General features: G+C 42.2%; 1 protein-coding gene across 2 annotated transcripts in view; it reads left to right on the top strand.

Moving 5' to 3' along the window:
- Positions 1–13,337, top strand: part of RAD9A (RAD9 checkpoint clamp component A) — a 266,419-nt gene that overhangs the window by 73,088 nt on the left and 179,994 nt on the right. For both annotated transcript variants that reach the window (XM_077454778.1, XM_077454779.1), the window contains exon 6: positions 9,397–9,496. In XM_077454778.1, the coding sequence (XP_077310904.1) occupies positions 9,397–9,496 (100 nt within the window). The remainder of the gene's footprint in view (positions 1–9,396; positions 9,497–13,337) is intronic.

The following is a 13,337-nucleotide window of genomic DNA, read 5'->3' as shown; positions in this document are numbered from 1 at the left end:
CTCCATTGTCTGAGTTATCTGCCAGGGTGCCGCTGCTGTCTACAAGTTTGTATTCTGAATCTGACAGATGGGTGAGTTCCTTTTTACCCTCATCTGTCATGCTCAGAAATGTGTAGGCCTCTTTACTAGTGTACCTTTTGATTAGACATTTTGGCCTTCTAAATGTACTGGTACACTAGTGTGGCTCACAGGGAAAAAAGAGCACATGACTGTCAGCGACTGCTTCAAATGCTGCCAAAAAAACTGTTAGCGTTCGCAGGGATCAGGCCTGACTGCGAATGCTGCAGTTGTGTTTAGTGTTTTGTAAGTGACAGTGATCGATTTGATACTGCCCTTGGGTGGGCTGGGTGGAGGGGCTAAACGCAGGTGCTAGCAGGTACCTGGGCTGATCCCGCTAATGCTGCATTTTTGGGAACCCTAAACTATTGGGGACGCTAATATAGTTCTGATCAAATATATCAATCCTAAAACTGGCGACAGCTCTGAGTTTTAGCCTAGATATTGACTCAGGTGAGTACTTGTTTCCTGGAGATTTTCCAGAGGTTTGGCTGGATTATAAATTCCAGATATCTTCATCTCTCCTAGCCCCTGAAATACTTGACTGATTCTAGACACTAGCTTGGAGAGCATCCTGATTATTCCTTCCAAGTTATCTGTCCCGCAGACTAAATCCTCTCTGTACCCAGTCATAATGATTACGTATCTCCATATCTTTACAAGGCAGAGCATTTTATCCCAGCTTTCTGCAGTTCACCTCCCTGGATAGCATTGTCCGCTGCTAACAAAAAGTAGATTTTTTTTTTTTTTTTTGCTAAAAAAATTACATAGAACCCCCAAACATTTTTATATATGTTTTTTTAGCAAAGACCCTAGAGAATACAATGGCGATCGTTGCAACTTTTTATCTCGCACGGTATTTGCGCAGAAATTTTTTTAACACTTTTTTTTCCAGAAAAAAACAGTTTCATGCTTAAAAAAAAAAAACAGTAAAGTTAGCCCAATTATTTTTTTTTGCATAATGTGAAAGAGGAAGATACACCAAGTAAATAGATACCCAACATGTCACGCTTCAAAATTGCATGCGCTCGTGGAATGGCGCCAAACGTTGGTATTTAAAAATCCCCATAGGTGACGCTTTACATTTTTTTTTTTTACTGGTTACATGTTTTGGGTTACAGAGGAGGTCTAGGGCTAGAATTATTGCTCTCGCTCTAACGTTCGTGGCGATACCTTACATGTGTGGTTTGAACACAGTTTTCATATGTGGGCAGGACTTGCGTATGCGTTCGCTTCTGTGTACGAGCTCACGGGGACAGGGACGCTTTAAATTTTTTTTATTTTTTTTGTTAATTTTATTTTAATTTTTTTAGTTTGACACTTTAAAAAAAAAAAAAATGTGATTACCTTTATTCCTATTACAAGGAATGTAAACATCCCTTGTAATAGGAATATGGTATGATCGGACCTATTTACAGTGAGATATGGGGTCAATAAGACCCCACATAGTTTCATAGTTTCATAGTTAGTAAGGTTGAATAAAGACACCAGTCCATCCAGTTCAACCTGAGTGAGTGTCTACAATTGCCCCTATCCCTGTATATTGAACACTCAAATCGGTCCCTACCCTCAAGGAGCCCACAATCCAAGGTCCCCATTCATATACTAAGGCCAATTTTGGACAGAAGCCAATTAACCTAACTGCATGTCTTTGGATTGTGGGAGGAAACCGGAGTACCCGGAGGAAACCCACGCAGGCACAGGGAGAACATGCAAACTCCAGGCAGGTAGTGTCGTGGTTGGGATTTGAACCAGCGACCCTTTTTACTGCTAGGTGAGAGTGCTAACCACTACACCACTGTGCCGCCCCACATCTCACCTCTAGGCTGGGAAGCCTAAAATAAAAAAACAAAACAAAACGATCCTGGCCTCCCAGCCAAAGCGGCGCCGTTAATTTGAATGCAGAGGCCGGGCGTGACGTCATAACATCGCTCCTGGCCTCCGAACGATCATGGAGACTCCTGGGACCATCTGGTCCACCGGAAATCTCTGATATCATCCGGGGGCCGGCAGATCCTGTGGCCGACTCACCGATGGAAGCGGTGAGTTGGTAGAAGCGGCGCCTTCCCCTCCCGCCACCCGTAAGAACGATCAATCGGCGGAACAGCCGCTATGATCGTTCTTATGGTGCAGGAAATCGCTGGCTGAAAATGCCGATATCCGAATGATGTCTGTAACCTCAGGCATCATTCAGATATACCACCACAAAGCCCACAACGTCATATGACGTAGCTTGGGCGCCAAGTGGTTAATGCCTAAATAGTCCATCATTGTCAACAATATTTGTTGAGGATTATAGTTTTATCTCTTGATATATCCCCTTTTTTATACATGCTAAAATTCTGCTGGCTTTGGCAGCTACAGCTTGACATTGCGTTCTATTGCTTAGTAGGTCTTCTACTGGGACCACATGATCTTTCCCTTTCCCCATCCTTGATTCCCCCAGAGGTTCTCCCCCAGCCATTTTTTATCTTTTAACCACTTAAGGACCACCGCATGGAGATATACGTTGACACAATGGCACCGACAGGCACAAGCACATACCGATACGTGCTTGCCTTCCAGCGGGTGGGGGGTCCGATCGGACCCCCTCCCGCTGGCTGGCGCAGTCCGTTTCGCTTCAGGAGCGATCCGGGTTGATGGGATGGCTGTTGGTTTCTGGTTATCCCCCCCTCAATCGCTCCTGGCAAATGAGCAGCTTCCCCTGCCTGTGTAGTGTATACACAGGCAGGGAGGAAGTGATGTCACTCTCCTCGGGGCGGTCTTTTTGACCGACCTGCGAGGAGAACACATAGTAAGTGCACCAATTACTACACTGACATGTAGGCACACAAATCGCCCCCCGATCCCCCGCAGCGCCCTGCCCACCCAGTCACAGTGTCACTGATTGCAGTGATCATTTATTTACTGATCACTGCATTTAGTGTCAGTTGTGACAGTTAAAAGTGTCAGGGCAGTTACCCCCCTAATAATAAAGGTTTAACCCCCTGATTGCCCCTAGAGTTAACCCTTTCACCCCTTTTTTCCAGTGTCACTAAGCGATCGTTCTTCTGATCGGTGCATTAGTATCACTGGTGCCACTAGGTAGCTAGTTAGTTATTTTTTATGTTCACTGCCAGGTTTTTATAGCGTTAGGTACCCCCATATACTACCTAATAAAGGTTTTAACCCCCTGATTGCCCCTAGAGTTAACCCTTTCACCAGTGATCACTGTATAAGTGTCACTGGGGACGCTGGTTAACCAGTTCCTTATTTAGGTTCCCTGTCAGGTTTTTATATAGCGTCAGGGACCCCCATATACTACCTAATAAAGCTTTTAACCCTCTGATTGCCCCTAGTCAACCCTTTCACCAATGATCACCGTATAAGTGTTACGGGTGTCTCTGGTTAGTCAGTTTGCGTTTTATAGCATCAGGTCATCCACCATTTATTACCCAATAAAGGTTTAACCCCCTGATCACCCGGCGGGTGATATCAATTGCGTTTTAGGATCAGGGTCTGCGTCGCCCCAGGCAGCGCTAGGTTAGTGCCAGTACCGCTAACACCCACGCGCAAAGCATACACCTCCCGTAGTGGTATAGTATCTGAACAGATCAAGATCTGATCAGATCTATACTAGCGTCCCCAGCAGTTTAGGGTTTCAAAAAAATGCATTGTTGGCGGGATCAGCCCAGATACCTGCTAGCACCTGCGTTTTGCCCCTCCGCCCAGCCCACCCAAGTGCAGTATTGATCGATCACTGTCACTTACAAAACACTAAACGCATAACTGCAGCGTTCGCAGAGTCAGGCCTGATCCCTACGATCGCTAACAGTTTTTTTGGTAGCGTTTTATATTTAAATGCTGAAGGGCGATGCTTGGTTTTCGGGGTCCTGTACGCGGCTAGGCTCCCAAAAAGTCCCCCACATGTGGTATCCCTGTACTCAGAGGCAGCAGAATTTATTTTGGGGTGTAATTTCACTTATGCCCATAGCATATGTGAGCAATATATCATTTAGTGACAACTTTGTGCAAAAAAAAAAAGTTTGTAATATTCCTGCAACTTGTGGCAAAATATAAAATATTTCATGAACTCAACATGCCTCTCAGTAAATAGCTTGGGGTGTCTACTTTCCAAAATGGGGTCATTTGGGGGGGGGGGGGGGTTGTGCTATTTTGGCATTTTATGGCCTTCGAAAGTGATAGGTAGTGAGGAGTGAAATCAAAAATTTGCACCCTTAGAAATCCTGAAGGCAGTGATTGGTTTTCGGTGTACCGTACGCGGCTAGACTCCCAAAATGTCCCACATGTGGTATCCCCATACTCGGGAGAAGCAGCAGAATATATTTTGGGGTGCAATTCCACATATAACTATGGCATGTGTGAGCAATATATCATTTAGTGACAACGTTTTGTTAAATTTTTTTTGTCATCATTCAATCACTTGGGACAAAAAAAAAATATTCAATGGGCTCAACATGCCACAATTTTCTTGGGGTGTCTATTTTGCAAAATGAGTCATGGGGGGGGGGGGGGGGGGCTGTACTGCCCTGCCATAGGCAGTCATACATTAAAAGCTGTGTAAATTCCAGAAAATGTACTCTAGTTGGTAGACGCTATAACTTTTGCGCAAACCAATAAATATATATACGCTTATTGACTTTTTTTTTTACCAAAGACGTGGCTGAATACATTTTGGCCTAAATGTATGACTAAAATTTAGTTTATTCGATTTTTCTTATAAAAAAAAGTAGAAAATATATATATATATATATATATATATATATATATATTTTTTACATTTCTGTCTTTTTCCTTTTTATATCGTAAAAAATAAAAATCAAATACCATCAAAAGAAAGCTCTATTTGTGGGAAGAAATGGACGCAAATTTAGTTTGGCTACAACATTGCATGACCGCGCAATTACCAGTTAAAGCAGTGCAGTGCGAAATTGTAAAAAGACCTCTGGTCCTTAGGCTGACAATTGGTCCAGGACCAGAGTTTAGCCACCCATGTTTAGCCACCCATGTTTAACCTTGGCTCTTCTATATGCATTGCAGTTCTGCAATGTTAGTAGTGAGCAACCAATGTTTTCATGTCCTAGCAACATGTCGGAAGGCGGGGGGTTACTAACTAGCCAGGCTTCTGAGGGGACCGGAATGGCCTACAGGTTAAACAAAAATAATGATGATTTTACAAATCTGCCCAGATATTGATGTCTACTGGGGCCCCTTGACTGCATACGCCATTTTCTGGAAAAGGTGAACTTGGCTTTTAACCACTATTACAAGCCACGGGAGGGGGACTGGCCAGAGAGCCAAACAAAGTTGGAGTTGGCTTTGGCTACGTTAAGCCCAGAAGTGATAACCTGACATTGCTTCCAATTTACCCAGATGTCAACGGCACCATTTAAAGAAAAATCCAAAAGCATTCAAACACCAATCTTGGTGTTTTAAATGCTTTTAAGGGCAGAAGAGAGATTTGGGGTCTAGTAGACCCCAGATCTCTCCATAAAGAGTACCTGTCATATGCCTGTTGCAGTCACAAGGAAGTTTACAAGGGATCAAAAAAAAACTAGCGGCAGTGTAAAAGAGCCCCTGTCATCCTGTGCTCACATGCAAAGGTAAACACGCGTGTCGACACAAACTCAAACAGCGATCATCCAACACGTGTGGTATCCCTGTACTCGTCAGATCATGGGCAGCAATTCTAGCATCAGACCTCCTCTGTACGTTTAAAGTGGTAACCTGCAACGGCTTTTAAAATGCTGCCCATGGGTAGTCAAATTTACATTATTTGTTGACATTGCATGAGCATGCACAATTTTCAAGTATAGCATGTTTGTTATCTGTTTACTTGATGTAACAACATCCTTCAATTTAAAAAAAATAAATAAAAAAAAGCGTTTGAAAGTGGAAACGTTAGGCAAAAAAGTAAACAAATCAGTCCCCAACATCTACAGTACAAAAAAGCAGCTCTGGCATTTACCTGCCCTATTTTATGTCCTATCCCTCTTAGGCTTTAATCCAGTTCTAGTCTTCTGGGTTGAATGATGATCAGGCTTAACCCACTTCTCATAATCCCAGGGTATCAAGGAGAGCATCATTTTTTGTGCCATTCAAGAGGGAGTAGAGGACGTCTCACACCGAATATCTGTTTTATTAATTGTATAGCCCAGGACACAGGGTACCTCACGTTCATAACTACTTGGGTTATGCTGCCACCCTTAGGTGTTTGAACACTAACCAAAAAAAATTCTCTGCCCAGACATAACCACTCTCAGCTAAGCCTCAGTGTTTAGCTAGTGTCCTTGGGTGATGGATGTGCCTATATTTGTCTCTCTGGGGGCTTAATTTCATTACCATATTCATGGCCTATTTTGAACACCCCTGCTGGGGAAGGTAGAGGCTTAATCTGAATCGGTTGCCTACATCCCTGAAGTCAAGAGGACCTTGACCCTGCATGCAAAAGCAAAGATGGCCTTTAATGTTGTTGGGCAGCACTGAATCCTGTGGATATCGGTTTTCAGGGTACACTGTATTTGGCAACGTCACTGGCAGAGTGCTGTACAGGTGGTGAACAAGGGGGTAAATCTACAGCTTAATTTCAAAAGTCTGAACCCTTGCTTGTTCTACCGAATGGTCCCCACAAGGATCAGACTGCTTCGCTATCCACTTTTTTTTTTTTTTTTTTTTAATAGTGGTATTTGTCAGCTCATTTCACAGGCCTATGTTATTGAGGGCAATGCTCCTCCCTCTGGTCAATGCTCAATCCATCAGGAGTGTCCATAATTTTTAAATGATTCAGCAACAAGCGTCTGTTCAAGTTTGTAATGTTGCTACCTGACCTTCCCTTCATACGTTTTGGTTAGATTAACCAGGTACATGTTTATGCATCTGCTGATGCCAGTTTTGGGCAAAAATGTCTTGCAGTTATCTAATGTAGTGAGGTTTTCCCCCTATTCTGTTTGGAGTGTGTTGGCCTTGTTGCTGTATTGTCCACCTCCCCATGTTTAGGTCTATGAAACATAACTAGTAGTCATGAATATGAAGTACCCTGTGTCCTGTGATGTAGGCACAATAAAAGGATTTTAGAGGTAAACCAAAAATCCAAAATTTGAGTACATCACCCACCATCCCCACTTTGAGTTCTCGTTGCTTTCTACAAAACAATGAACTTGAGAACACTTAACACATCATGTGCAAACACCTCTGCAAAGATCAGATGAAATTTGAAGGCGAGATTCATTCTGATCTTCTGTCAAGATTCAAGGCACCATCTTTGTGGAAATCTTTCTCCTTCCCAAATCTTCTGTTCTACTTCGATCTGAACGTACATTTGCATTTTTGGCTGCCCATTTCTTGCATTTTTCTGGACATCTACTTACCCTTCAGACTGCCTATGCCTTTCAAAAATACTTAATTTCTTAATGAAATGGAATAAGCCTTTTGTAACGGAGCTAAAGTTTCACTCGCACTTGCCAATTTTCACGCAAAATCTGCTGCTCCAAATTCATGTCATTCATTTTGCACCAACAGCAGAACACACAAAATACTCCCCAATGCACACGTTCCTGCACAAATTGGATGCATCTTGGTGTGCTGGTGACACTTCCTTCTCATTAAAACAGCAGAACACACACACGTGTTTTCTTCTACTACTCTTATAAATACTGAGTCAACTGGTCTGTAATCCAGGCAAGTACAAGTTGGAGCATGTCAGAACAAACTGAGTGCATTGGCCGGCTGTGTGACTCGTCTCAATAGTGCTACCCCACAGGAATTCTGGAAATTACTTTGTCACACCTCCTTAAAGCAAAGGATTGTTACAGGAAAATCAATTATCCAAATTTTTATGCAGCTCCTGTTGATCTAGCTTATTTTTCTCAGGCAAAAACTGGGCTTTAACCCTTTTGCTGACAGAGCCTTGTTTGCATATCTTTTGGCACATGTTTTAAAATGCACTATTTGTAGGTCTGAATGATTATCTAAGTATAGACATTCTACATTTTGTGAAAACGAACACTGGAGGATAACAAATGGTGGTAGTTGAAATTTTTTGCCATACATTAACGCAACAGTTTATATTTTAGTGCACACAACGCAGTATATTACCCCTTTCTTTGTTTTTTTGTAAAACCTAAAAGATGAGCTTGAGTCAAGTAAACTGATGGCCAACATGTCAACCTGTAAACATTGTTCATGTGTGCCTAAAACCCCATACACACTATCAGATTTTCTGCTGATTTTTATTTTTTTTTTTTCCTTCAGATTAACCAAAACCATATAGTAGAAGGGCCTGCCTGATTGCATACAAATTGAAACTCCTAAGGTTTGTCCTCATATTATATGGTTTTGGTAAATCTGAAGCAAAAAATCAGCAGAAAATCTGATAGTGTGTATGGGGCTTTATAGTAAACACTTTGATACCCTATAGTGCCCATAGGTGAAGCTTTAAATGTTCTTGTAGGGCAGAGGAGCAATAGTTTCATATGTGATGGCATATTTGCAATGACAGATTCTCTGTAATAGTTGTCTCTCTACAGCTCATACTCCTTTTTAGTTGCTGCCGTACCTAACGCTGCCAGGAAAGGATTGCACTGAACTGGAAAGTGACATATTGCACATTTCTTCCTGTTTTTTTCACCAGAGGGAGGATCACAAATAGATTTTAGCTCCTTTCAACCCAGAGACGCCTACTATGCTAGGTCACACAGCTGAGCCTGGGATACATGCTGATGGGATCTCGTTGAAAAGGGAGACAGGTTGGGTTGCATCTTTTGGTGCCTGAGTGTGTATGGGATCGGCCCAATCAGACACATGACTCCCACTGATCAGAAAGCAGACAGCTTGTGTGTATAAAGCCAAATCTTCCGATTGAAGCCTCACATTAATGGCAGCGCAAGGGTTAAAACAAAACATCTGCATAGACTCAAAATGCAAATATAATTATATATCCATGTCAACTATATTATATAGTTACATTGCTAGTTTCAGCAAAAGACCTAAATCTGCATTCTCAGAATTCTACCGGCAGTTTATAGAGGGAGAGGCAAAAAAAAAACCCTTCCTGATCAGGCGTACAATGTTATTACTTTATATTATTAGACAGTTATATTTTGTTCATTTAAAATGCATCATAACATTTTATTTTTTGTTAGTCAACAAAGTTGACTGCAAAGAAGCGTTCAACATCTTTTCCCCTAGGCACAAAGCGTGTCCTTTTTGTGATTTTGATTTTAAAAATGTTTAATCATTAATGTGATAACTTTATGCATGTTTACCAAGTTTACCACATGGACCATTTAGTGCTGGAATGTAATTGAGACCTATTGCCAATTACTTATCTTCATATTTCAGGTGTAACAAAAACGCACAACCTCTCATATCAGGACTGTGAGTCTCTTCAAGCTGTATACAATCCAGACGCCTGTCCGAATGTGCTCCGAGCACCAGCCAGGTTACTAAATTAATATATATTTTTTAGTCTTTACCAGAGATGCTGTAGATATGCTTCATGTATTATAGTGGAATACTAGGCTGTGGTCAGGAGTGTGGGCATTCAATTTTCTAATTTTTATATTGCTTTAACACCATTCAACATAAAGCCAGTTAATAATCTTAATAAAATAAAAAATCTTTTAGGCTTGGTTGATGCGGTTATGCTTCAGCAAAGTGCATTCTTAAAAATGCCCCAATGTGTTATATACCTGCGTTGCAGCACGTGATCGTGCATGGTAAGGCACTTTCTTTCTACATGGTGCATTTTGTTATGCTTTTATATTTTTTGCTTTTATAAATACATCATGACTTTTTTTACATGTACTAAAAAGAGTCTTGTTTTTTTAAAATAAGTGGAGCTTAATGCAACAGTGTGAATCTACAGACTATTACAGTACATTGGTTTTGATACAATTTGTTTATTTGTGTGATGAACAAGATACAACATTCGGTACATAATCAGTCCAGATAGTGAGTCTCATAGGTGGTATCCCCATACTCGGGAGTAGCAGAATGTGTTATAATTCTAAGGCCAGCTATACATGGTTCGAATTCTGAAATAATTTTCTTTCGAAAATATTTTCAAAGAATTTTTATTCGAATTTCGCACCATTAGTGTGCCGCAGCAACAGCCGATTTTCATGTGGCCATCAAATTTAAGTGATCAGGCATCTTGGAAATTTTTTGAAAAACTAACAATTTTCTAATCCATGATGGGAGAATCATGTGAGAAATATAATCGGAAAAGGAATGCACATGAGTGCAAGAAAAGAAAATTCCCGGAAAGAAAAGAAGGCAAGACACAAATTATTTTCTGTAGCGACATCAAGTGAAATTGAAGGCTTGGTGGTTCGAATTTAGAAAATCGGTGGTAGCATTCTCCGATTTACAAAACGCACGAAATTTCAGATTTTGAAAAGAAAATTTGTTCAGAATTTGACCATGTATGGCCTGCCTAAGTATGCCCATACTGTGTATGAAAAATATCTTCTTAAATTGACAACTTTGTGTTGTCAACTTTTGCAAGAACTTGTGCAAACAAAAAGTCTTCAAAAGACTATGCACAGCTGCACCAGATTCTGTGCGCACCAGTTTTACTAAATCTCCCCCCATGTCTGTCTGTATATGTGTATTGTGTGTGGTTACTATAAATGTCCACTGGGAAGTATCTGTAAATGCCTATCCTTATATAAAGATGTAGTGGATCAAAGGCTAAGATGGCAGCTTCCTTGGCTGTAAGGTATATAAAGGGGTTAGATGTACCGTTAGGTTTGGACACTAGTAAACCAAACGGTAATCCAACCCCCATGTAACCCCGCCTCCAAACATTTTTCTAGTTTCCGAGGAGGGGGGATTTTTTTTCTCCGCTTTCTGAGGAAACTACAAGTCTGTAGAGCCTTATAGGACATGTTTACTAAAAGAATGACTTCCTCTCTTTATTTCAGGATGCTTATGCATATACAGTATCTCAAAGTGAGTACACTCCTCACATTTTTGTAAATATTTTATTATATCTTTTCATGTGAGCACACTGAAAAAAATGACACTTTGCTGCAATGTAAAGTAGTGAGTTTACAGCTTGTATAACCGTGTAAATTTGCTGTCCCCTCAAAATAACTCAACACACAGCCATTAATATCTAAACAGCTGGCAACAAAAGTAAGTACACCCCTAAGTGAAAATGTCCAAATTGAGCCCGATTAACCATTTTCCCTCCCGGGTGTCATGTGACTCAGTGTTATAAGGTCTCAGGAGTGAATGGGGAGCAAGTGTGTTAAATTTGGTGTTATCGCTCTCACTCTCTCATAGTGGTCACTGGAAGTTCAACATGACACCTCATGGCAAAGAATGTTCTGAGGATTTGAAAAAATTGTTGCTCTACATAAAAATGACCAAGGCTATAAGAAGATTGCCAAGACCCTGAAATTGAGCTGCAGCAATAGGACAGGTTCCACACAGAACGGGCCTCGCCATGGTCAACCAAGGAACTTGGGTGATCATGCACAGTGTTGTATCCAGGGGTTGTCTTTGGGAAATGGACGTATGAGTGCTGCAGAGGTTGAAGGGGTGAGGGGGTCAGCCTGTCAGTGCTCAGACCATACACCGCACACTGCATCAAATTTGTCTGCATGGCTGTCATCCCAGAAGGAAGCCTCTTCTAAAGATGATGCACAGGAAAACCTGCAAACAGTTTGCTGAAGACAAGCAGACTAAGGACATGGATTAGTGAAACCATGTCCCGTGATCGGATGAGACCAAGATAAACCTATTTGGTTCAGGTGATATCAAGCATGTGTGGCGGCAACCATGTGAGGAGTACAAAGACAAGTGTGTCTTGCCCACAGTTAAGCATGGTGGTGGGAGTGTCATGGTCTGGGGCTGCATGAGTGCTACCGGCACTGGGGAGGTACAGCTCATTAAGGGAACCACGAATGCCAACATGTACTGTGACATACTGAAGCAGAGCATGATTCGTCCCCCCCCCCTTCGGTGACTGGGCTGCAGGGCAGTATTCCAACATAACAACCACAAACATACCTCCAAGACAACCACTGTCTTGGTAAATATGATGGACTGGCCAAGCATATCTCCAGACCTAAACCCTATTGAGCATCCGTGGGGCATCCTCAAACAGAAGGTGGAGAGCAAGGTCTCTAACATCCACTAGCTCTGTGATGTTGTCATGGAGGAGTGGAAGAGGACTCCAGTGGCAACCTGTGAAGCTCTGGTGAACTCCATGCCCAAGAGGGTTAAGGCAGTTCTGGAAAATGGTGGATGGCCAATTTTGACATTTTCATTTAGGGGTGTACTCCCTCTTTTTGTTTCCAGCAGTTTAGACATTAATGGCTGTGTTATTTTGAGGGGACAGCAAATTTACACTGTTAGGCCCCTTTCACACTGGGGCGGTTTTCAGTGCCTGTGTAGCGCCTGAAAAAACCGACCCCCCTTTCACTCCAGTGTGAAAGTCCGAGGGGCTTTCACACTGGAGCAGTCCGCTAGCAGGACGGTGAAAAAGTCCTGCTAGCCGCATCTTTGAATAAACCGCTCCTACCCATTGAAATCAATGGGACAGCACAGCTATACCGCCGGAAAAGCGCCGATGCAGCGGCGCTTTGTGGGCAGTTTTAATCCTTTTCCGGCCGCTAGCGGGGGTTAAAAACGACGATGCCCGCACCGCCCCAGTGTGAAAGGGGCCTTATACAAGCTGTACACTCACTACTTTACATTGTTGCAAAGTGTCATTTGTTCATTGTTGTCACATGAAAAGATATAATAAAATATTTACAAAAATGTGAGGGGTGTACTCACTTTTGTAAGATACTGTATATTCGGACAACTTGTGGTGTTGCTATCACACGTCTGTACCATTTATTGATGTGAAATCTCTTTTTGTCTATTGTGTTTACAGTATATCCTCCTTATTTTTCCTTTTTAATAGGGGTATGATCTCTCCACCCATTCCTTAAAGTGGTTGTAAACCCTTACAACCAACTTTGACCTACAGGTAAGCCTAGATTAAGGCTTACCTGTAGGTCCAAGAAATATCTCCTAAACCTACACGGTTTAGGAGATATTTGCCGAAAGACTGGCGCCACTGTCAACTGCGATATGCCGTGAGTGGCGGCTCCCGTGCGCATGCACGGGAGTGACGTCATCGCGGCTTCACCGAATGACAGCTGCGGAGCAGCGAGACCCACCGAGAAGATGGATGCTCCGGACTACAGGGAACAGTGGTGACTTTGCGATGCATAGTAGTCCATTTATGCTTTACCTTTGCAGGGAATCAAAGAGGAAGTAAA

Source organism: Lithobates pipiens, unplaced genomic scaffold, assembly GCF_037356315.1.
Source record: "Lithobates pipiens isolate NorthernLeopardFrog02 unplaced genomic scaffold, aLitPip1_a1.2 Scaffold_25, whole genome shotgun sequence".
Taxonomy (NCBI): Eukaryota; Metazoa; Chordata; class Amphibia; order Anura; family Ranidae; genus Lithobates; species Lithobates pipiens.
This window is presented reverse-complemented; position numbering and strand designations above follow the sequence as displayed.